Source organism: Crinia signifera, chromosome 9 (assembly GCF_055691185.1).
Source record: "Crinia signifera chromosome 9, ASM5569118v1, whole genome shotgun sequence".
NCBI lineage: Eukaryota > Metazoa > Chordata > Amphibia > Anura > Myobatrachidae > Crinia > Crinia signifera.
The window spans coordinates 2,319,041-2,342,541 of record NC_139225.1 but is presented as its reverse complement, the minus strand read 5'-3'; the positions used below and the strand labels follow the sequence as shown (position 1 = coordinate 2,342,541).

At 43.2% G+C, this 23,501-nt stretch overlaps 1 protein-coding gene across 1 annotated transcript in view; it reads left to right on the top strand.

Moving 5' to 3' along the window:
* Positions 1-14,295, top strand: part of PRDM12 (PR/SET domain 12) — a 15,391-nt gene extending 1,096 nt beyond the window's left edge. The window contains 6 exon segments of the mRNA XM_083160878.1: positions 1,475-1,665; positions 6,007-6,091; positions 6,094-6,161; positions 10,547-10,658; positions 12,763-12,900; positions 12,903-14,295. Coding sequence (XP_083017004.1) covers positions 1,475-1,665; positions 6,007-6,091; positions 6,094-6,161; positions 10,547-10,658; positions 12,763-12,900; positions 12,903-13,147 — 839 coding nt within the window. The 3' untranslated portion in view covers positions 13,148-14,295.
* Positions 14,296-23,501: the final 9,206 nt, after the last annotated feature.

Genomic DNA, 23,501 nt, shown 5'->3' with positions numbered 1-23,501 from the left:
AAACGTCTCAAGTCCTTATTCCCCATTCATCAATCTGTACACAATATACCTCCCTACTGCTGGCATCCGTGAAGAAGGCATTATCGCCCTCTTTATCACTTATGTTCCTTTCTTAATTTACCATGAACGCTAATTCCATTAGCATTCAGATTATGTCAAGCATCTAATCTCCCCATTTTGTTCCTGAAATTCCTCCATCTTTATAGGACGTCTTCACTACATGATCCCCCAATGTATAGCTACACTATTCATACAGGCTAATGAATTTAGAATTAGTCATTTCTTTCTACTTGCGTTTAATGAATGCCTATCACTTTAACGGTGTGACAAATCGCTGGACGGATAGATGTGGGGACACTATTTAACCTCTGTCTAGGGAACAAATACCCTGAAATCTCTTTTCTATGGCAGGTACCGTGTTCAATAAAATCATGACAATAAAATAAACCCTTCAGGCTCGGGGGATAAAATTAAACAGAGTTTCTCAGAAGTTTTACAATTGCGCAGAATTCGATGAATTTTATGTGCGCATAATACGATTGCGAATATTTTTTTACCTTAGGCATTTTACAGAAATGGGTTCGTTTTATTTCTTGTTTTAGAACATGCGGATATCTGTTTGTTTGTTTTTGTCTGTTTGTTTTTGTTTGTTTGTTTTTGTTTTATTTTTTTTTATTCATTTATTTTATTGGTTTTGGGGAACGGAAAAAAGGTTCGGAAAGAGAAAAATGAGTTTAAAAAAGTTGGAAATATTTGTATTTTAACGTATACCTTAGTATCTCGATATGCTGATTTCATTTGCACAATTAAAAACATATAAGGTTTATTTCAATAATTCATGCATATTTATTGAGATTCAAATTTAATATATCATTTAAATTGTGTAAGTGGATTTTTTATGCATATTTTCCATTTAGTATGTTGCTAATAATTGATGTTATTATTTATGCCGCAGTTACGGCTACTTTTTGGCCAGGTTAGTGAATAGGTACCCCGAGTTTTGGCGCACACTTGGTACATACAGGTGCCAGTCTTCATACAGGTGGTAGATACAGACATGAATGGCAGGGGGGTACGGACCCGGTGACACAAAAATGTTCCGCAATAAAACCTCCGGTATAGCCAAGCCCGAGTTATTGCACCTTGCGTAATGCAGAGCGCGCGTTTGGTGCGGCGATCAATGTGCGTTTGGTGCGGCGATCAATGTGCGTTTGGTGCGGCGATCAATGTGCGTTTCCGAATCGCTTTCATGTCAGTTTACAAGTCAAATCCATGTGTTATTTATATTCTAATCAAATGTAATATGTACTATACTGTGTAGACAACCAAGTCCACTCTTACTAAGCGGCGACCGTGCAAACTCGGGCTCTGCAAGGAGGTGCAAACAATGGGGAGACGCTACAGGTGGCCGCGCTTGTACAACGATATCCCAATGGTGGTATTATTGACTGACCAAGTCCATTTGTCTCTGCAGAGGTTCAGAAGTTGTCCAGCCTGGTCCTACCATCAGAAGTTATCATTGCCCAGAGTTCCATCCCGGGAGAAGGTCTAGGCATTTTCTCCAAGACTTGGATTAAAGCTGGAACCGAGATGGGACCGTTCACTGGCAGAGTCATCTCCCCCGAACACGTGGATCTGTGCAAGAACAACAACCTGATGTGGGAGGTGAGGAGGACACAAGGCATGACACTTCCGCAATATAGGGGGCCCCACGCCAGCAGTAAATAGGGGGCCCCACGCCAGCAGTAAATAGGGGGCCCCACACCAGCAGTATATAGGTGGCCCCGACACCAGCAGTATATAGGGGGGCCCACACCGGCAGTATATAGGGGGCCCCACACCAGCAGTATATAGGGGGCCTCACACCAGCAGTATATAGGGGGCCCACACCAGCAGTATATAGGGGGCCCACACCAGCAGTATATAGGGGGCCCACACCAGCAGTATATAGGGGAGCCACACCGGCAGTATATAGGGGGCCCCACACCAGCAGTATATAGGGGGCCTCACACCAGCAGTATATAGGGGGCCCACACCAGCAGTATATAGGGGGCCCCACACCAGCAGTATATAGGGGAGCCACACCAGCAGTATATAGGGGAGCCACACCAGTAGTATATAGGGGAGCCACACCAGCAGTATATAGGGGAGCCACACCAGCAGTATATAGGGGCCCACACCAGCAGTCACGGCTTGTCATGGTCACACGGCAGCCGGCTATAGTTAGTTTATAATTCCAGGTGCACATTTCCAGCCCTTATCTATCACAGGGAAGAGTTCAGATAGACTAAAAGATGACTTCCCTCAGGGGAGATACTAATTGAATGAGATTAACTGGATACACTAGCCATGAATAAATTGAAGGTGAAGATTAATGACATTTAATTGACACTATACTACTGACGTCTTAGATAATCCATTTTCTATGATGTCAGGGGTACTGGGTTAAAGGGACCCTTCGGATGTCTGTAAGCCCCTTATCGGCCTCCTGTACTGAGATGAGGGATAAGGGGGCAGGTAGAGGCTTTGTGTAGGATTTTTGGTCCCCTCTCCTTATCAGATGGCTGATGAAATCCTTGGACATTCCTTCTCAGCCCAATTCGCAGCTATAGTACATGAGAGATTTCCTGCGGACCCGTCCTATCATTACTATTACAATTCAATTAGGATGGGCGAGGACACATCCTTCACATGTTTACTTATCGCAATGAAGTTTTAATGTTCATTAAACGATAATAAATTTCAATCACCCTTTTATGTTAATGACCTAAATTCACCGGGTGTTTAGCAGGATTAATATGCATGGCCATTAGTATTAATCACATACAACTGCTAACAAACAATTAATGCAATGCAATCATAATCTAAGAACAAACTATCGTTGTTGCAATATTGTTAAAGCGCTTTGCATACAAATATAAGGAGATATACAGGTATTGTGCTTCATTATGGACATTATTAGTATTCTCTATTAGTCATTCTGATCTGTTTCATAGCAGCACATATATTGTAACAAATCCGAACTCACCTGGGATGTGGGGTTATCTTACCTCACCTGGGATGTAGGGTTATCTCACCTCACCTGGTTTATTCTAGTTCACTCTTTCTGACAAAATCCTTCTTAGATGGACAAAACCATGTGCACTGCAGGGGGGCAGATGTAACATGTGCAGAGAGAATTAGATTTGGGTGAGTTTTTTTGTTTCTGTGCAGGGAAAATACTGACTGCATGATTTTACACTGCAATATAGATCTCACTTTGAAGAAAAATCCCACCCAAATCTAATTCTCTATGCACAAGAAAGAATGAACTAGAATACCCCCCCCCCCCCCCCCCCCCCCCCCCCCCCCGGTTATCTTACATCACCTGGTTATCTCACCTCATCTGGGATGTAGGGTTATCGTACCTCACCTGGGACATAGGGTTATCTTACCTCATCTGGGATGTAGGGTTATCTTACCTCACCTGAGATGTACTGTATGATTATCTTACCTCACCTGGGATGTAGGGATATCTCCCCTCACCTGGGATGTAGGGTTATATTATCTCACCTGGGATGTAGGGATATCTCCCCTCACCTGGGATGTTGGGTTATCTTACCTCACCTGGGATGTGGGGTTATCAAACCTCACCTGGGATGTAGGGATATCTTACCTCACCTGGGATGTAGGGATATCTTACCCTCACCTGGGATGTAGGGATATCTTACCTCACCTGGGATGTAGGGTTATCCTACCTCACCTGGTTATCTTACCTCACCTGGGATGTAGGGTTATCCTACCTCACCTGGTTATCTTACCTCACCTGGGAAGTAGGGTTATCTTACCTCACCTGGTTATCTTACCTCACCTGGGATGTAGGGTTATCTTACCTCATCTGAGATGTAGGGTTATCTCACCTCACCTGAGATGTACTGTATGATTATCTTACCCCACCTGAGATGTACTGTATGATTATCTCACCTCATCTGGGATGTAGGGTTATCTTACCTCACCTGAGATGTACTGTATGATTATCTCAGCTCACCTGGGATGTAGGGTTATCCTACATCACCTGGTTATCTTACCTCACCTGGGATGTACTGTATTATTATCTTACCTCACCTGGGATGTAGGGATATCTCACCTCACCTGGGATGTAGGGTTATCTCAGCTCACCTGGGATGTAGGGATATCTCACCTCACCTGGGATGTAGGGTTATCTTACCTCACCTGAGATGTAGGGTTATCTTACCTCACCTGAGATGTACTGTAGGATTATCTTAGCTCACCTGGGATGTAGGGATATCTCACCTCACCTAGGATGTAGGGTTATCTCAGCTCACATGGGATGTAGGGTTATCTCACCTCACCTGATATGTAGGGTTATCTTACCTCACCTGGGATGTTGGGTTATCCTACCTCACCTGGGATGTTGGGTTATCCTACCTCACCTGGGATGTTGGGTTATCTTACCTCACCTGGGATGTAGGGTTATCTTACCTCATCTGGGATGTAGGGTTATCTTAGCTCACCTGGGATGTAGGGTTATCTTACCTCATCTGGGATGTAGGGTTATCTTAGCTCACCTGGGATGTAGGGTTATCTTACCTCACCTGGGATGTAGGGCATACTTGCCTACCTGACCCTCTCCATGCGGGAGAAAATGCTCTGTTCCTGGACTTCCCTGGTAATGTATGATTGCCATCACCTGTGGGGAGCTAGGTAAAGGTGTCACCACAGGTGATGGCAATCATACATTACCAGGGAAGTCCAGGAACAGAGCATTTTCTCCCACATGGAGAGGGTCAGGTAGGCAAGTATGATGTAGGGTTATCTCACCTCACCTGGAATGTAGGGGTATCTTACTTCACCTGAGATTTATGGTTATCTTCCTGAGCTGTGATGCTATCAGGCATTACCTGGGCTGGGTGGATATCAGGCATTACCTGGGCTGGGTGGATATCAGGCATTACCTGGGCTGGGTGGATATCAGGCATTACCTGGGCCGGGTGGATATCAGGCATTACCTGGGCCGGGTGGATATCAGGCCTTACCTGGGCCGGGTGGATATCAGGCCTTACCTGGGCCGGGTGGCTATCAGGCATTACCTGGGTCGGGTGGATATCAGGCATACCTGGGCCGGGTGGATATCAGACATTACCTGGGCCGGGTGGATATCAGACATTACCTGGGCCGGGTGGATATCAGACATTACCTGGGCCGGGTGGATATGAGACATTACCTGGGCCGGGTGGATATCAGACATTACCTGGGATGGGTGGATATCAGACATTACTTGGGCTGGGTGGATATCAGGCCTTACCTGGGCCGGGTGGATATCAGGCCTTACCTGGGCCGGGTGGATATCAGGCCTTACCTGGGCCGGGTGGATATCAGGCATTACCTGGGCCGGGTGGATATCAGGCATTACCTGGGCCGGGTGGATATCAGGCATTACCTGGGCCGGGTGGATATCAGGCATTACCTGGGCCGGGTGGATATCAGGCATTACCTGGGCCGGGTGGATATCAGGCATTACCTGGGCCGGGTGGATATCAGGCATTACCTGGGCCGGGTGGATATCAGGCCTTACCTGGGCCGGGTGGATATCAGACATTACCTGGGCCGGGTGGATATCAGACATTACCCGGGCCGGGTGGATATCAGACATTACTTGGGCTGGGTGGATATCAGACATTACCTGGTACTGATGGCTATCACACACAATAGGTTAAATTGTTGACCATAATTGCCACTTTTATGTGTCAATTCTAAGCATGTTGCACATATCCGTTCTGGATTTTTTAGTTCTATACATCAGACGATACATGATTGTATATAGTACACTATATCTCCTGAAACATAATAAAGCTTTTAAACCATATAAAGACCGTACTCCATGGGATATTGGCTGGTTGCGGGTGTAGAACAATGACTGTGCTTCTTCTTTGCCAGCACTGGTAATGGTGGAGTATTGTTCAGTGCCAGCTGCACTTTTTAACACTAGCCTCAATATTCCCACAGGTGTTTAATGAGGATGGCACTGTGCGCTATTTTATCGATGCCAGCCAGGAAGACCATCGCAGTTGGATGACTTATATTAAGTGTGCCAGAATGAGCAGGAGCAGAACTTGGAGGTGGTGCAGATTGGAAACAGTATCTTCTACAAGGCCATTGAGGTGAGACGCTGTTATGTAACCAAGCTACAAACAGAGTGATGTATCATTTATTGTAGACAGACGTATATAGATCTTCTATAACATGCCAATGCGCTCAAAAGAGGTACCCAGCCTGAAAAGTCAGTGTCAACAGGTGTGGGATTATCATATAGTTAAGATAATCTGCAGCCATGAGGAATTAATCTAGTCATTGCTATTATACAACACAGATTCTTCATCAGGCAAAACAGCAATACAAAAACGTCCCCTTTTACCAGACAGCTATTTACTTTTATTATTAAATGGTATCGACCATTGCCACAAATTTTAAATGATCAAATACAGCTGGCACCAGGATAACAGTTGTTGCCCCCCCCCCCCCAAAAAAAAAATTAGACACCCATTGCAACTGTCCTTCTTGCCTAACCCTTATCCGCCCAGGAGTTCCAGCCAGTGCTTACGGTGACTCAGCTGTGCTGAAGCGGGGTTATTCCTTTCTATCCAGCAGCCTTGAGCAGCGGTAATGGCTCTCTTGTACTTTAACGAGAACGATGTGAGCAGTTTCCATGTACAACAATAGGATCCCAGTGTTCTCATCTCGTAGCTGGGAAAGGTCACTTTCTTTTCTAATAGGTTGAGAAATAAAATCAATTTGGCGTCTACAAATGTCAGGGTACAATGAATGCCTCGCGAGCTAAGCGATGTTGATAAATGTCCTCTTCAGATGAGCTCCAAGAAGGGTCTTGAGTGTTGCGTTGTCTGTAAACATCAGTTAGATAATAAAAGGTTCCCTACTACCCAACCATTTCTAGATTTTCTATTGACAAGCCATGTCATTTTTTTGGCCCCTCTTTATTATGTTTTTCTTTATTTATTTTGGTAAGAGGGGAGCATCTGCAATCCCTGGCTCTAGATTTTACTTAACTCCCCCACACAAAGGAACAAACTGGGATCACAGACCCAAGAGATCCAATGTCTCCCACACCCTAACACTAGGATCCTCCGTGCTTGGCTCAAGGTCACCTCTGTGCGGTATTGTTCATAGGCAATATAAGACACGCCGGCACCAGACAATATGAGCTTCCCATTCATCACCTACTGTATTTCCCTGGCTTATTTGTTTAATGAAAGCATGTTAAATATGCTCCCATTCAGAGAGGTGTCCTTGGTAACCAGGGAGCTGACAATTGGGCGTAAAAGAAGACACATGCGATACTCACACTCCGTATATATATATATATATATATATATATATATATATATATATATCCCCATTTCTTCTCGCATGGAGTGCCGTCCTTGTACTGTCCCTTATTTTACATACATACATACATACATATATACTGTACATACATACACATACACACATACATACATATATACATACATACACACACATACATACATACTGTACATACATACAAATACATACATATATACTGTACATACATACATACACACACATACACACACACACACATACATACATATATACTGTACATACATACACATACATACATACACATACATACATACATACTGTACATACATACACATACATACATACTGTACATACATACATACATATATACTGTACATACATACATACATACATACACATACATACATATATACATACATATATACTGTACATACATACACATACATACATATATACTGTACATACATACACATACATACATACTGTACATACATACATATATACTGTACATACATACACATACATACATATATATATACTGTACATACATACACACACACACATACATACATATATACTGTACATACATACATACACATACATACACATACATACATACATACATATATACATACAAGCCCTTTCTTCTAAAGAGACAGAATTCTAAGCTCTCTCTTGTCCCTGCTTCGTATGAACACGGTTATTACTACGTCTCGGAGTGGAATTGCAGCATTAGTTTATATGGATTTTGCAGGTGTTTCCATAGAACTCCAATACATGACAATGAATGTGTATGATTGTGAACGCTGCAGCTAATGCGCCATACGAACGCATGTCTGAAAGTGTGCTTGTGTGTACAGCTCCCTTCATTTGAATGCATTTTTTGGGAGCGTTGGCATCAGGGAATGTTACTAGTCTGTTGTGCATGCCACTTCCAAATACCTGTACACCTGGCGCAGTTAGGGGTATTTTGTGGGTTCATACAGAAGGACAGTCTGGATCAGGAGATAAGTGTCTGTTTCCTGCTATTAGAGGAATTCATCTACAAGTGGGAAAGGTTTCATGGCATGCTATACTGTACCCTGTACCATACTGTACCCTGTACCATACCGTACCCTGTACCGTACTGTACCCTGTACCATACTGTACCCCTGTACCATACTGTACCCTGTACCATACTGTACCCCTGTACCATACTGTACCCTGTACCATACTGTACCGTACTGTACCCCTGTACCATACTGTACCCTGTACCATACTGTACCGTACTGTACCCTGTACCATACTGTACCCCTGTACCATACTGTACCCTGTACCATACTGTACCCTGGCAGGTGGGGATATGGTCCTATTATCGACCACACTTAGGTCGACAGTCATTAGGTTGGCACCGTTGGCAACTGGGTCAACAGGGTTCTAGGTTGACATGGTTTTAGGTCATGTGCCGACAGGCGGTATTTCATGCCCTACCATCCACTAGGGCATGGTGGGAGAATAAAATAGTGTGCCAAGCGCAGCAAGGCACCATGCCCGAAGCATTGCGAGCGAAGCGAGGGGCTGCGGTTGACTGCCAACTGTGTGTCCATGTCGACTGTGCCGACATTCGGGTCAAAAAACATTGAAAAAACCCATGTCGACCTCGCGACCTGTCAATCTAACCCATGTCGGCCTAACGCATTTTTCTACCTTGTCCATGTCGACGCAATGGTGTCGACCTAATGACTGTCGACCTAAGTGTGGTCGATAATACGTTCCACACCCGGCAGGTGGCGACACTGATCTATCAGGAATTAGAGACAAACAATAAAATAATATACAGAAACACAGGCGGGTGTGACATATATAAGGTGGTCAGTACAGAAACACAGGCGGGTGTGACATATATAAGGTGGTCAGTACAGAAACACAGGCGGGTGTGACATATATAAGGTGGTCAGTACAGAAACACAGGCGGGTGTGACATATATAAGGTGGTCAGTACAGAAACACAGGCGGGTGTGACATATATAAGGTGGTCAGTACAGAAACACAGGCGGGTGTGACATATATAAGGTGGTCAGTACAGAAACACAGGCGGGCGTGACATATATAAGGTGGTCAGTACAGAAACACAGGCGGGCGTGACATATATAAGGTGGTCAGTACAGAAACACAGGCGGGCGTGACATATATAAGGTGGTCAGTACAGAAACACAGGCGGGTGTGACATATATAAGGTGGTCAGTACAGAAACACAGGCGGGTGTGACATATATAAGGTGGTCAGTACAGAAACACAGACGGGTGTGAGTTATATAAGGTGGTCAGTACAGAAACACAGGCGGGTGTGAGTTATATAAGGTGGTCAGTACAGAAACACAGGCGGGTGTGAGTTATATAAGGTGGTCAGTACAGAAACACAGACGGGTGTGAGTTATATAAGGTGGTCAGTACAGAAACACAGGCGGGTGTGAGTTATATAAGGTGGTCAGTACAGAAACACAGGCGGGTGTGACATATATCAGGTGGTCAGTACAGAAGGGAACAGATTTACATGGATATATTTGTCATCTTTCTACCCCAAATATAAATAACATTATTCCAATAAAAGGCTTATATCCGGTTATAATATACATATTAGTCCCTATATAAACAAGGAGAACCCATTTCCCTGTAGTCGGGGGAGCCGGAGTTATATCCCAATTCCTCGGATCAATAACACAATAGCACAGCTTGGGCCTGGTGAAGGGGAGCGGGGTGAAAGGTCGTCAATGACAAAAGATCGATACAAGCAAAAGGTCAACATGACAATGGTCGACATGAAAAGGTCAACACGAATATTCGTTCCCAAAGTATGTTGAGCGAAGCAAGGGTACCCACGTCACTAATTGGGGATCCACGTGCTCAGATGTCGACAGTGACACCATAAGCTGTCAAATAAATGTCGACCTTTTCTATGTCTACTTTCTACCATGTCGACTGTGTGCGCTGTAATTTGTAGCATCCCTGCTTCATAGCCAGATCACCCATCATGCAATGCAGGCTCCAATCCAGGTCTCAGAATGCCCCAACCCCTGTTTATGTGTTGTGTCTTGGCAAATGAATCTGGGAAGGGGGCCCTAACTAATATTTTCCATAGGGCCACATGGTATCTTAATCTGGCTGTGACATAATGACCAATCCTGAATTTGTTTCATTTTCCTCAGACAATTCCACCGGACCAGGAACTTTTGGTGTGGTACGGGAACTCACAGAACAGTTTCCTTGGCATTCCTGGTGTGCCCGGGATGGAGGAGGAGCAGAAGAAGAACAAACATGGTGAGTGCCAGGCTTACTACAAGAATGGCCGCATACATCACACTAGTGCGCACACCTGGGAAATGATATAAACGCTGATGTGCAGTAGCTGTGGTGGGCGGCGAAACTTGGGAAATTGACATGAAAAATGATGACAGTGTAAGAAGTGTTTTTTCATCACGTCACCCATTTTTGGAAACAGAAAAATGTCTGTATAATAATTTTTCAGTGTTTTTAAGTTTGTAACAAGTTGGAACACTTTTACCTCTCCTCTCCCCACGTTCTAAAACCCCTCTCCTATCAATACAACACCTAAACCTCCACATAATTTACACCTCCATTCACCTGTTCCACATCATTTACACATCCACGTACCTGTTCCACATCATTTACACCTCCACGTACCTGTTCCACATCATTTACACCTCCACGTACCTGTCCCACATCATTTACACCTCCATGTACCTGTCCTGCATTACTTACACCTCCAGTACCTGTCCTGCATTACTTACACCTCAACGTACCTGTCCTGCATTACTTACACCTCCACGTACCTGTCCTGCATTACTTACACCTCACGTACCTGTCCTGCATTACTTACACCTCCACGTACCTGTCCTGCATTACTTACACCTCATGTACCTGTCCCACATCATTTCCATTTCCCCATACCTGTCCTTCATTGTGTAACCCATTACTGAGGTATTTCTGCAGTGTCATTACATTTGTACCTTGAAATAAAGCTCTCTGTACCCTTTCACCTGATCAGGGGAGTACTCGCACCAAACAACATGAATTTCATCTAGAATAGCAATGTCTGTTTGGAATTGGATTTGCCTCTGTAATTTGCAGTGCGAGTTTCACATGAGAACAGTTTGCTGGACCCAACTCGCACCTAATTAGATTGTCCTGGTAGGGACAATTCAGCTAGTGATAGTGTCGGTGATACGCGTGATGTGCGTTGGAACGATGAAAGTGTTATCTTATATTGCACTGATTTCACCTCCAAATCACACATTTTACTTGGCAGTCCCATAGGGGTGCACATTACAATGACAGGGTCAGGGATGCCATATGCACGGTTGGCGGAATCTGGCATTGCACAGAATTGTAACAACCTGCATAAATTCTAGACTATCACAGTACAGAGTCAGGTTGTATTACCCAGGAGTTGGTAGAGGAAGTATAAGGCTATGAAGTAGTCAATACAGATATGGCCAGCAGTGCTAAGTTAATGAAGGTAGTGAGGTGTAGTGAGGTGTAGTGAGATGTAGTGAGGTGTAGTGAGGTGTAGTGAGGCATAGTGAGGCGTAGTGAGGTGAGTGGCTGGGGAGGCACTGGCTAGTGTCGGACTAGATTTGCACACTTATATATGATTTTATGGTGAGTTTTAAAAATTATTGGAATTATACAAAGATAATATGAATAATACAAAGACAATATTCTAAGTTATTAATATCTTCTTTGCATTATTCTAATCATTCTTCTAGAGAAAACCTCTTCTGGTTGTACTGGATTATGACGTGTAATGGTCCCTGCACACGTGGGAATTTCAGGGCACTCTCTAAGTGATCTCACTTAGAAAATTTGTCTACATCGCTCCGAGCGGAGGGGCCATAGCAATAGGGACGCGCGGCCCTGCGCATCATTATCGCCCGGCGATTAATATCCAGCCTGCTGGATAAGTGGATATTAATCGGTCAGGGCCAGTGTTGTCACCAGAGAACGCTGGCACTGACAGATCGCTGTGCGTTGAGCGATCTTGCTGAGCGTTCTGAGTGATCTAGTATTGCTCAGAGTACTCAGCAAGTCTCCCCATGTGTAGGCCCCTTTAGGTTTTGTATAATAAATCTTCAATATTTATTTCATAGCCATAATTGGTTAAATTGTGATATAACTAGAAGATATCAGTTTGAGAGCAAGCACTATTTTTTTTATAAAGCTTAATTTTTGACATTTTTTTAAATATATTATAATAGAATATACAGTACTGTATATGACATTTCAGACAATGTTTTAAATATCTATAAAACCAAGAATATATTATTATATATTACCGTTGGGTGATATGTGTGTGTGAGCATTGCGTAAATCAAGTTACTAAACAATATTTCATTTTCCCTAGATGAGTTTGGTGGCATAGATGTTTCTGGACCAGTACTTAGCGGCCGGATGCGCTGTGTGATTTGCCACCGTGGTTTTAACTCTCGCAGCAACTTACGCTCCCACATGAGAATCCACACCCTGGACAAGCCCTTTGTATGCCGTTCTGCAATCGTCGGTTTAGCCAGTCTTCCACCCTCCGCAACCACGTCCGACTACACACCGGGGAGCGCCCTTACAAATGCCAGGTCTGTCAAAGTGCCTACTCCCAGCTGGCTGGCCTACGAGCACACCAAAAAAGTGCAAGGCACCGCCCACCCAACGGCTCTATGCAGGCTCATTCCCCCACCCTGCCAGTGCCACACCCAGCCTCTCTGGCGCACCATATCCCTACCATGGTCTTGTGAAGAATGGCCGCTAGTGACAATGCTGAACTGACAAACACTTTATGCTTTGGGCCTTGGACTGAGGTGGCTCTCTGACTTTTTATTTTTGTACTTCGTCTCTACCCTACGTTCTGCAACCTTTTTACACTAAACCTACCAAACTGATAGGAAAACACAGACTTTACTGAGTAGATCTAATGGGGCCTACACACGGGGCGACTGTGCTGAACAGTCAGCAAGCTCGCTCAGCACACAGCGCTGTACAGTGATATGTCCGCGCTGGGTGCTGAGCGATCTGTCAGGGCTAGTGTTTTCCCGTGATTAACTAGAGTTATGCAGCATGCTGGATCTTTAATCACCCGGCGATAGTGAAATAATGGAATTAATACAACTGGTTAACTAGTTAGACCATGGATGGAGAACCTTCGGCCCTCAAGCTGTTAAACTACACTTCCCATCATTCCCTGCAACAGAATTAGCATGGGCAAATAGTAAACTGTAGCAGGGCATGCTGGCATGTGTAGTTCAACAACAGCTGGCGGGCCGAAGGTTCCCCATTCCTGATTTAGACAGTCTACTGCACTACTCACGCTAAATGCAGAACAATCACGGTACAATAAAGTCTACCAGATGATTGCATACAGTAAAGGCAGACATTTTGAATTACATTTTGTCTGAAAAACTGCAGACTACGGCTCTATCCTTGACAGGTTTTTTTTTAACAAGACTGGAAGCCATTTTGTTTCAACACCTTGGATGTACAACTAATGCGAAGTCACTGACTAGGCCCCCTCAGCGCTAAATATCCGCTTTCCATATCTCTGCCACCTGTATGGATAAAACTGAACTCAAGTTACTGTTTCCTGCTTACATAGGCATTTTGTATAAAGAAGTAAATAAATATCTAAATAAATAGCTAAATATATATATATACATATCTATATAAAAATAAAAATATATATATTACCTCTAAAGTATATATAACATTGAAACAGTGTTCTAATGAAAATACATACAAAACAATCCCCAATATTAAGTCACTTTATATCTGTAAATACAGAATGTAAAATCTTTGATAATATTCTTTGACATCACATGTATAATACCTGTAAGTAATTTGTACCTCTCTGTAATTATCATATATTCCAAAAATAAAACGAGGAACTTTATTTTGTGAAAGTTTATAAAAAAAAAAAAATGAAACAATTATTGGAATTCTGTAATGTGGTTTGAAAGAAATGTACCTGCCGGTGGGTAATGAGACACATGTCACAATGAGTTCTAGGAACCGCGTGCAGCCATTTTGTGTGCTGGCTTCATAGTGAAGTTGGAGCAACTCATCACTTCACTATGGTCTAGTTAGCTAATATCCTATTTACTAATATCTATTTCTCGATTTATATTGTGCTAGTAAAAAGTCTGTCAAAATGACGCCTTCTGCAATGTACTTTCACTTTGAACTGTAACAATTTTTAGCCCACAAACTCTCTACCCCACCCCCCGTCCCTCTCTGCTCCTCCCACCAATCTCTGTCTTCACAGCTCCCTCTCTCCATATTAAGCAAGTTTGAATCAGATCAGTGTCCCTGCAAATATTGCTTTCACTTTCTGTTATGACATCTTTTAACACAAAAAGGAGTAATTTGGTCTGTCAAGTTGCCTCTAATGATCAGTGGTGGTATTTCACCTCACAGAGGTGAGGAGTAGTTAGTCATATATATATATATATATATATATATATATATATATTCCAACACAAAATCTCTAAAATTGCGCTATTATATTCAAAATCTATATCGGTCGCTGTTGACACTCAATCCCCTACTAGCTGGGACTGTAAGCACCTTCAATATACCAAACAATAGTTTCTTCAGCGCCCTTTTCTTGTAATGTCCATATAATTTACACAGTAAAACAATAATAAAATCAAAAACACTTTCGAAGTAGTTCTTTTGAAGAAAATTTATTTTTATTTTGAAACCGTGATCAGTACCCAATGCGTTTCGCCTCGATAAGAAGCTTCATCAGGGGTTTGTGATCTTTTATTTAGAATACAACATTTAATGCCCTTCAGAGTCAGGTCAAATTTGATTGTGGACAGATAGAAATATCCGTGAAGGCCCAATAAGTTTTTGACCAAAAAAATAGAACCTTATATATAAAAGAATATAAAATGAAGTTATAATTTTCTTTAGAAGAACATCTATAGAAATGCGGTGGAATTTCTCCTAGGATTTAATTGGAAGCATATTCAATGGTAAATGCAACCATACTAGATCCACAGGTTAATTAAATCCACAGATTAATTTTCATAAACCGTAGGCTTCTGGGGTTAATTACCATACATTTTTGGAATAAATCCCTCAGGTGTGGGGATGTGTGCTCTCCTAGGGATCCAAGCAGCAAGGAGAGCACACATCCCCACACCTGAGGGATTTATTCCAAAAATTCTAAATAAATTCTTTTCTAAATAAAAGATCACAAACCCCTGATGAAGCTTCTTATCGAGGCGAAACGCGTTGGTCACTGATCACGGTTTCAAAATAAAAATAAATTTTCTTCAAAAGAACTACTTTGAAAGTGTTTTTGATTTTATTATTGATTTTATTATTGTTTTACTGTGTAAATTATATGGACATTACAAGAAAAGGGCGCTGAAGACATTATTGTTTGGTAGATATATATATATATAGAGTTCAATAGGATTGATCCGGCTCTCCCTGTATTAGGCTGGTCTGTGCCGGGTGCCCGCTCCAGTAAATGAATAGAAGGCAGGGGGGGGGGGGGGGGGGGGGAAACAGCAGCACTCCAGGCGTCTTGTCACAAACACACGATCAGGCCATCCCATATTGGATGGCCTGATCGTGTGTTTGTGACAAGACGCCTGGAGTGCTGCTGTTTCCCCCCCCCCCCCTGCCTTCTATATATATATATATATATATATATAATTACAAACTATCTGCCTCTTGTGCTAGAAAGACCAAGAATCTACACATTATCTCTCCAAGATTTGATATTTCTCCCCTAGGATTTTATAATAGTTTCAGGCTACAGCAAACACTATATGATGATCATTCTAAGGGGCTCTCTGTGGCCAGAACAGTTGATTTTGTGATTATTTGTTAAAGATAAAGAGACTAACCACAGTAATATGGGATTGACCTCTTCTCTGTCTTTCAGGGGGTTTTGTCCATGAATAGGATCTGCGCAGCCTTAGACTGATTTATATGTATTACGGTTAAACATTTATTGCTGTCAATGACGGAGTGAGAAAGGGACCGACACAAAGGCTGCGTTCTGTAATAAATGGTGACGGGGGCAGGTAACAGACAATAATACAGTGCTGGGGGAACTTTCCCTGCCCGCTGTAACTAGTAGTTCAGATGCTGAAACGTGTCTCTCATGTCTCACTGAGAAGGGCACTTCTGAGTAATATCTTTTAAAAAACATCGACTATGTACCAGGGGCAGAACTTATGCGTGGTGGGCCAAGGTGCAAAAATATAATTTGAACCCCCCTCCTCCATCCCAACCCATGCTCACAATATGCAACATGGGTGATAGAGAAAAACAGTGGGTGACATGAAGAGGGTGAAAAGTGCTGCAGCGGGCCCCTTAGTACTGTGGGGCCCTGGTGCACTGCACCTGCTGCACCAATGGTAGTTCTGCCTCTGGTATGTACACACAATATTGTTAACGACACCCTCCCCCCTCCGTCTGCTGAACATTCAGGCCAACTTTGGGTATATAGCCAACAACCAGCATGTCTAATGGGTCCCGGTGACACCACTAAATGATATTGCTTACGGATATCATTTAGTGTGTATACCTAAATATTGTTTCACCAGCAGCACCGCTATATCGATATGACTATATCAACGATGCCCATAGTTGTCTAGTGTGTATTGGGCTTTAGAGTTTGTACTCAACATCTATCTGCCCATCCACACATGTCCTGCCGGTGCTCTGCTTCCTGTTCCTAGCGGTGCTCCGGAAGGTGCTCTGCTTCCTGTTCCTAGCGGTGCTCCGGAAGGTGCTCTGCTTCCTGTTCCTAGCGGTGCTCCGGAAGGTGCTCTGCTTCCTGTTCCTAGCGGTGCTCCGGAAGGTGCTCTGCTTCCTGTTCCTAGCGGTGCTCCGGAAGGTGCTCTGCTTCCTGTTCCTAGCGGTGCTCCGGAAGGTGCTCTGCTTCCTGTTCCTAGCGGTGCTCCGGAAGGTGCTCTGCTTCCTGTTCCTACCTGTGCTCCGCTTCCTGTTCCTGGTGTGTGTGTGAGCAATCTTACATTATTGAAATGGTGTGGTCACATACCGGTACCTGTATTATTGCAGATAGAGGAGTACATAGATTAAGGCCCATTATTCATATATGAAAATCAATAGCTCTATCTATCTATCCTTTTACGTATGTGTGGGTATGTATATACTGTATTTATGCATATAGGGAATGATATGAGGAACCCCAGTACACCGTGGCACTACAAAATATCACATTACGTTACACAATGTAAATTGTATAGACACTACATGAATAATGAAGGAAGATGTAATTTACCTGTAAAGCAGTAGCAGTTGTGTACAAGTGCCCCACAATGTGTGTGTGTGTGTGTGTATATATATATACATACATACATACATACATACATACACTTGGCAGTAACACAATCCTGACCTTAGGATACACAGCAATCAGTACAATGGGTAGATAAAGATGTGACGACTGGTTTGCTGTCAGCCAGGGTAATACTGGGGCAATACTGGGGTAATACTGGGGCACCTATGTGACAAGGTTGGCTGACAAAGCTGAATGCTGGTGATATTGATGAATGTTTTCAGATTTTTCCCTGTTCCCAGATATAAAGCCAGGAATAGTACAGAGAACGTATAGGAATTTAGATTGTTTATTCTATAAACTCAGTACACAAAGGGAGAATTCAAACCGGTGCAATGTGCCAACGGATATCACCACGACGCGCTGATGTGCACAATCTGAGCCAGGTAAATACACACACAGGTTGCAGGGTTGTGAGGACTCATTTAGGATGACCGCACTGAACTTAATCCCCCCCCACAGAGTTGTGCTACATCAAACAGACAAGATACATCTTAGTGTTGCTTTAAAAACAAGTGCTGAGTATCATACATCTACTTGCCGCCTGTTCTGCTTGGAATTTACATGACGCAGACACAAATATTTCCAGCTGAAATCCAATTGGCTTGTCGAGTCTAGGGGTAAAGATGGCAGTTCTATTGTAGATGGGATTGGTTGCTATGGGCAACATGCGATCTGCAATAGAACACCCATCTTAGTAAATTCCGGTGTAAATGATCAAATAACTGGGAGATAATTATTGTATAAACATTACGTCGTTACTAAACGCACTGCTAAAACGAACGAGGAATATACTGACTACAATGTACGGACTATATACTGCGATCTCCAGCAGCACCAAGTCCCATTACTAGATCATGGCCTAATTAGCATTTATGTTTGTGGCATTAAGAAATCTGGGTCCCATAATGTAAAACTGAAGTATCTAATACCCTAGGGCAGGGGTTCTCAAACTCGGTCATCAGGACCCCACCCAGTTCACGGTTTTACAGGTCACCCGGCAGGTGCACAGGTGCATTCATTACGCATTATCACATTTACAAAGATCCACAGGTGGAGCGATCTATTTCACTCGTGGTATTGTAAGGAGATCTGAAAAACATGCACTGTGTGGGCAGGGGCGGATCCAGGATAAAATGACAGGGGGGGCACCATGATAAAAAGTGTTTGGGTGGGGGAGGGGCGGTGTTAGTGGTGCCAGTGTACATGCTAAGAGAGCGGCAGGAGAGGGTGGGAATGGAATTAAAAAATAGGCCCTGGCATTTAAAGTACGCAGGCCCACCATGGCGACAAAAGTGAAGGATGTAGTTGTGCGCGCGCCAAAGGCGCGCTCCAGAAAAGGGTGTGTGGACACTCAACAGGGGGCGTGTCAACACCATATACAACTTCTACACATTATGCAACAAAATACTAGACCCCATTATACTTGCCCCTTACACAAGATGCCAAATGGAATGAGCCAAAATTGACATAATGACACACGGATTGAGCCAAATGCATAAAATGCCATACGGATTGAGCCAAATTCACATAATGCCACATGGATTGAGCCAAAATTCACATAATGCCACACGGATTGAGCCAAAATTCACATAATGCCACACGGATTGGGAAAAAAATTCACATAATGCCACACGGATTGAGCCAAAATTCCCATAATGCCACATGGATTGAGCCAAAATTCACATAATGCCACATGGATTGAGACAAAATTCACATAATGCCACATGGATTGAGCCAGAATTCACATAATGCCACACAGATTAAGCCAAAATTCACAATACACTTCATAAACAGGGACATTGTCCACCAAAGGCTCACATTAAACATTTACACCATAATGTCCATTGCACGTTAAGTTACACGCCATTATGTCCATTATGTGTTATGCCAAACACCATAATGCCTGTTAAAAATGATGCTACATAAGTGCTGCTTCTCTACATGCTCATTGCCAAGGGTTCCATGCTCATTGCCAGAGGTTCCATGCTCGTTGCCATGTGGGATTACATGCTCATTGCCAAGGGGGAATACATGGTAAATGGGGGACAGCCGCCGCCAGGCAGAAGTGATAGCCACTGACAGTGGCAGAGCCTGGCTGTATTTAGAGCACTGCAGGTCCCGGCTATTTGAAATAATACCCCTTTCACACCAGAAAATGCATTGCCAGGTTGGACCCTTTTACACCAGCCTAGTCCCTGTATTTTCTGGTGTGGGGGGGAGAGAAAACCACCCCTCCCCCCTTTAACCAGTTATCTCATTTAACCGGCTATATCTTCGGAACCATCTGACCCATTTACATGAGACAAGTATTATATTGAAGAACTTTTGAGTGGGCTTTGAATGATTTTGGTCCAGTGAAACTGGAACATTTGGTTTCAGAGTAATCTGCCCTCAAAGAACATGAACAGCCATGAAATTACATTTCAAAAATAAAAAAATTGGTTTACACGCAATATCTCTGGAACCGATTGACCGATTTGGACCAGCCTGGTATCATATTGAAGGCCCAGCGATTTGGAATTGAATGAAATCAACCACAAGCTTCTGTGATGCCAGGGCGGGAAGAACCGTCAGAACTGGGTGGGGGTCGGAATTGACGGGTCCCATATTATTCTATGGGGAAAAAACGTTACAGGTTTGCCAGGCAATATCTCCGGTTCCCGGGGGGCTAGAGGCACGGGGCTGGGCTCGTTGGAAAGCCCTGGTCCTCAGCTACAAAATAAATGACAGGGGGGGCACGTGCCCGGGTGCCCCCCCCCTGAATCCGCCACTGTGTGTGGGGTCCTGAGAACTGAGTTTGAGAACCTGTGTCCTAGGGGGTGGGGCATATAGCCAGCAGAATCAATTCCAGCTCCCGTCAGTAAACTGTAATACACAATGTATGTTTTGCAAATATAATAATATAACAGTTTCTAGTCACAAGGGAACGGATAATTGCATATTTATATTGTCATTTTCCTGCAAATTGGGCAACAAAAAGACCAGCCTCTCTGTAAGGCTGGAAATCGGCACGTTTAGGTGGCATTCCTCCGGTATCGCATCCCTGTACACTTGACAATTGTACATATAAAATCACAAAGGAATGTTTTTGCTGCACAACCTCAACAACCTTGACCTGCTTTATGCGTCACAGTGTGTCTCTCACAATACAGAAATTATATTGGAAATATAACAATACACCGTCTCCCTCTATTAGCTGCAGTGCTAGGTTATGCCTACCCTATTGTCATGTGAAAATGGGGATTTTATACGGCTTACTTGACCCTGCGTGCACTATGGGCTGCTCAATTAATGACTACAGTTCTATAGAAAATGTGGCACCCTAAGAAAATGACATGAAGGGGGGGGGGGGGAACTGGGTGTTGTCATTCTTCAGTGATATAACCAAGGCCCCTTAAATATTGCAGATTATTTGTTTGTAAAGCACAAACCTGAGGATTATTGCTTGAAGATGTCATTTTGAGACATATACAACTGACATAAGATTTTGTAGCATGTTGTCGTGTCAGACAATAATAGTGTATTCTGCTGTAAATCTGTGTCAGATTGTAGTGGTCTAATATGTCTTGTTTGTATTCATTGTTTTACAGTCAATGCTCTTATCTTGTGGTGTGAAAAATTTACAAACACAATATAAGGATATTATAAGAACATAATAGAATAATGTAATATACTATACACACAAATACACACACGTGTGTCCATTGCTGCAAATGTAATCTTATTTTGTGGTGTGACAAATAAAGATATATTACAAAACCATTCGTAGTCAGTGCATTATTCACAGATAAAAAGTGAGGAGCATTTAGACTGTGAGCTCCTTGGAGCAGGGCCCTCTTCCCTCCTGTGCTCACCGCCCTCTTCTCTCGCACTTCAATTACAGCTTCCTTACTCGATTACCATTACTCACTTGTGCGCCTCTGCTTCCCTATGTCTTAGCTGTATCGTGTACTGAGAATTGTGCGTCTAGTTGTTGCCTGTGCTCTGGTTTAATTCTTCAGTTACGGTTATGCTTATTTTTGTGTACCCTGTATTGTTCTAATGGGTGCCCTATGTACGGCGCTGCCAACCACTTGTGGCGGCTTATAAATAATGTAATAATAATAGTAATGAGAAGAACTACAAAGTGTGCCATTTATCAGAAAATTGTTGTGGTATATCTTACCATATATGAAAAAGTGTTTACATATAAAACACACACACACACACACACACACGCACACACACATATTATATATGTGTTACCCCTTTTCCATTAGCAGAAATACCCGGTAATCTCCGCGGGGATGCGCATCTACCCGGGTTTTTCCCACCAAATAACCCGGTTAGAATTCCCAGGCTATCCTACCCAGGTGATGATCAGGGTAGTACCCGGTCTGCACCTGGGTTCAGGGTTAGTGGAAACGCTCCCAACCCGGTATATTTGAAAAACAGAGATGATTGGAGCTTCTGGGGTATGTTTTTGTGCATTTTGTTCATGTCTATGTGCACCAATGGCTCAGGTATACTACAAACAACAGTTTTCACAATAGTTTTACGTGTCGTGTGTGTAGAAACTTTTCAAAAGGTTTCATATTGAATATTTGGGACTAAAATAAAGGCAAACCTTTTTCAAATAACTATTTCTGGTCTATTCTTTAATCAGAAAATGTTTTGTTTAATGGTGGCCCTTTTGGGTAATGGTGGCCCTGTTTTATGACCTCCCCTTTGGTAAAGCCAAATGAGTGTGATGTCATTAAGCCCCGCCCACGGATGTAAAATACCCCAATTCACGGATCTCCTCTGAGACCCGCGGGAGGGTAGGCAACCCTGATATATATATATATATATAACCTAACTTCATTATATTGCACCATAGACACCTTTGTTTGCTCAAAGATCACACACATTCATTTATTATTTATTTTTATATTTACAGTGTCTTATATAGCGCAGCAGATTCCGTTACAGCGTCTTATATAGCGCAGCAGATTCCGTTACAGCGTCTTATTTAGCGCAGCAGATTCCGCTACAGCGTCTTATATAGCGCAGCAGATTCCGTTACAGTGTCTTATATAGCGCAGCAGATTCCGTTACAGCGTCTTATATAGCGCAACAGATTCCGTTACAGTGTCTTATATAGCGCAGCAGATTCCGTTACAGTGTATTATATAGCGCAGCAGATTCTGTTACAGTGCCTTATATAGCGCAGCAGATTCCGTTACAGTGTCTTATAGCGCAGCAGATTTCCATTACAGTGTCTTATATAGCGCAGCAGATTCAGTTACAGTGTCTATATAGCGTAGCAGATTCCGTTACAGTGTCTTATATAGCGCAGCAGATTCCGTTACAGTGTCTTATATAGCGCAGCAGATTCCGTTACAGTCTCTTATATAGCGCAGCAGATTCTGTTACAGTGTCTTATATAGCGCAGCAGATTCCGTTACAGCGTCTTATATAGCGCAGCAGATTCCGTTACAGCGTCTTATATAGGGCAGCAGATTCCGGTACAGTGTCTTATATAGCGCAGCAGATTCCGTTACAGTGTCTTATATAGTGCAGCAGATTCTGTTACAGCATCTTACATAGCGCAGCAGATTCCGTTACAGCGTCTTATATAGTGCAGCAGATTCTGTTACAGTGTCTTATATAGCGCAGCAGATTCCGTTACAGTGTCTTATATAGCGCAGCAGATTCCGTTACAGCGTCTTATATAGCGCAGCAGATTCCGTTACAGCGTCTTATATAGCGCAGCAGATTCCGTTACAGTGTCTTATATAGCAGCAGAT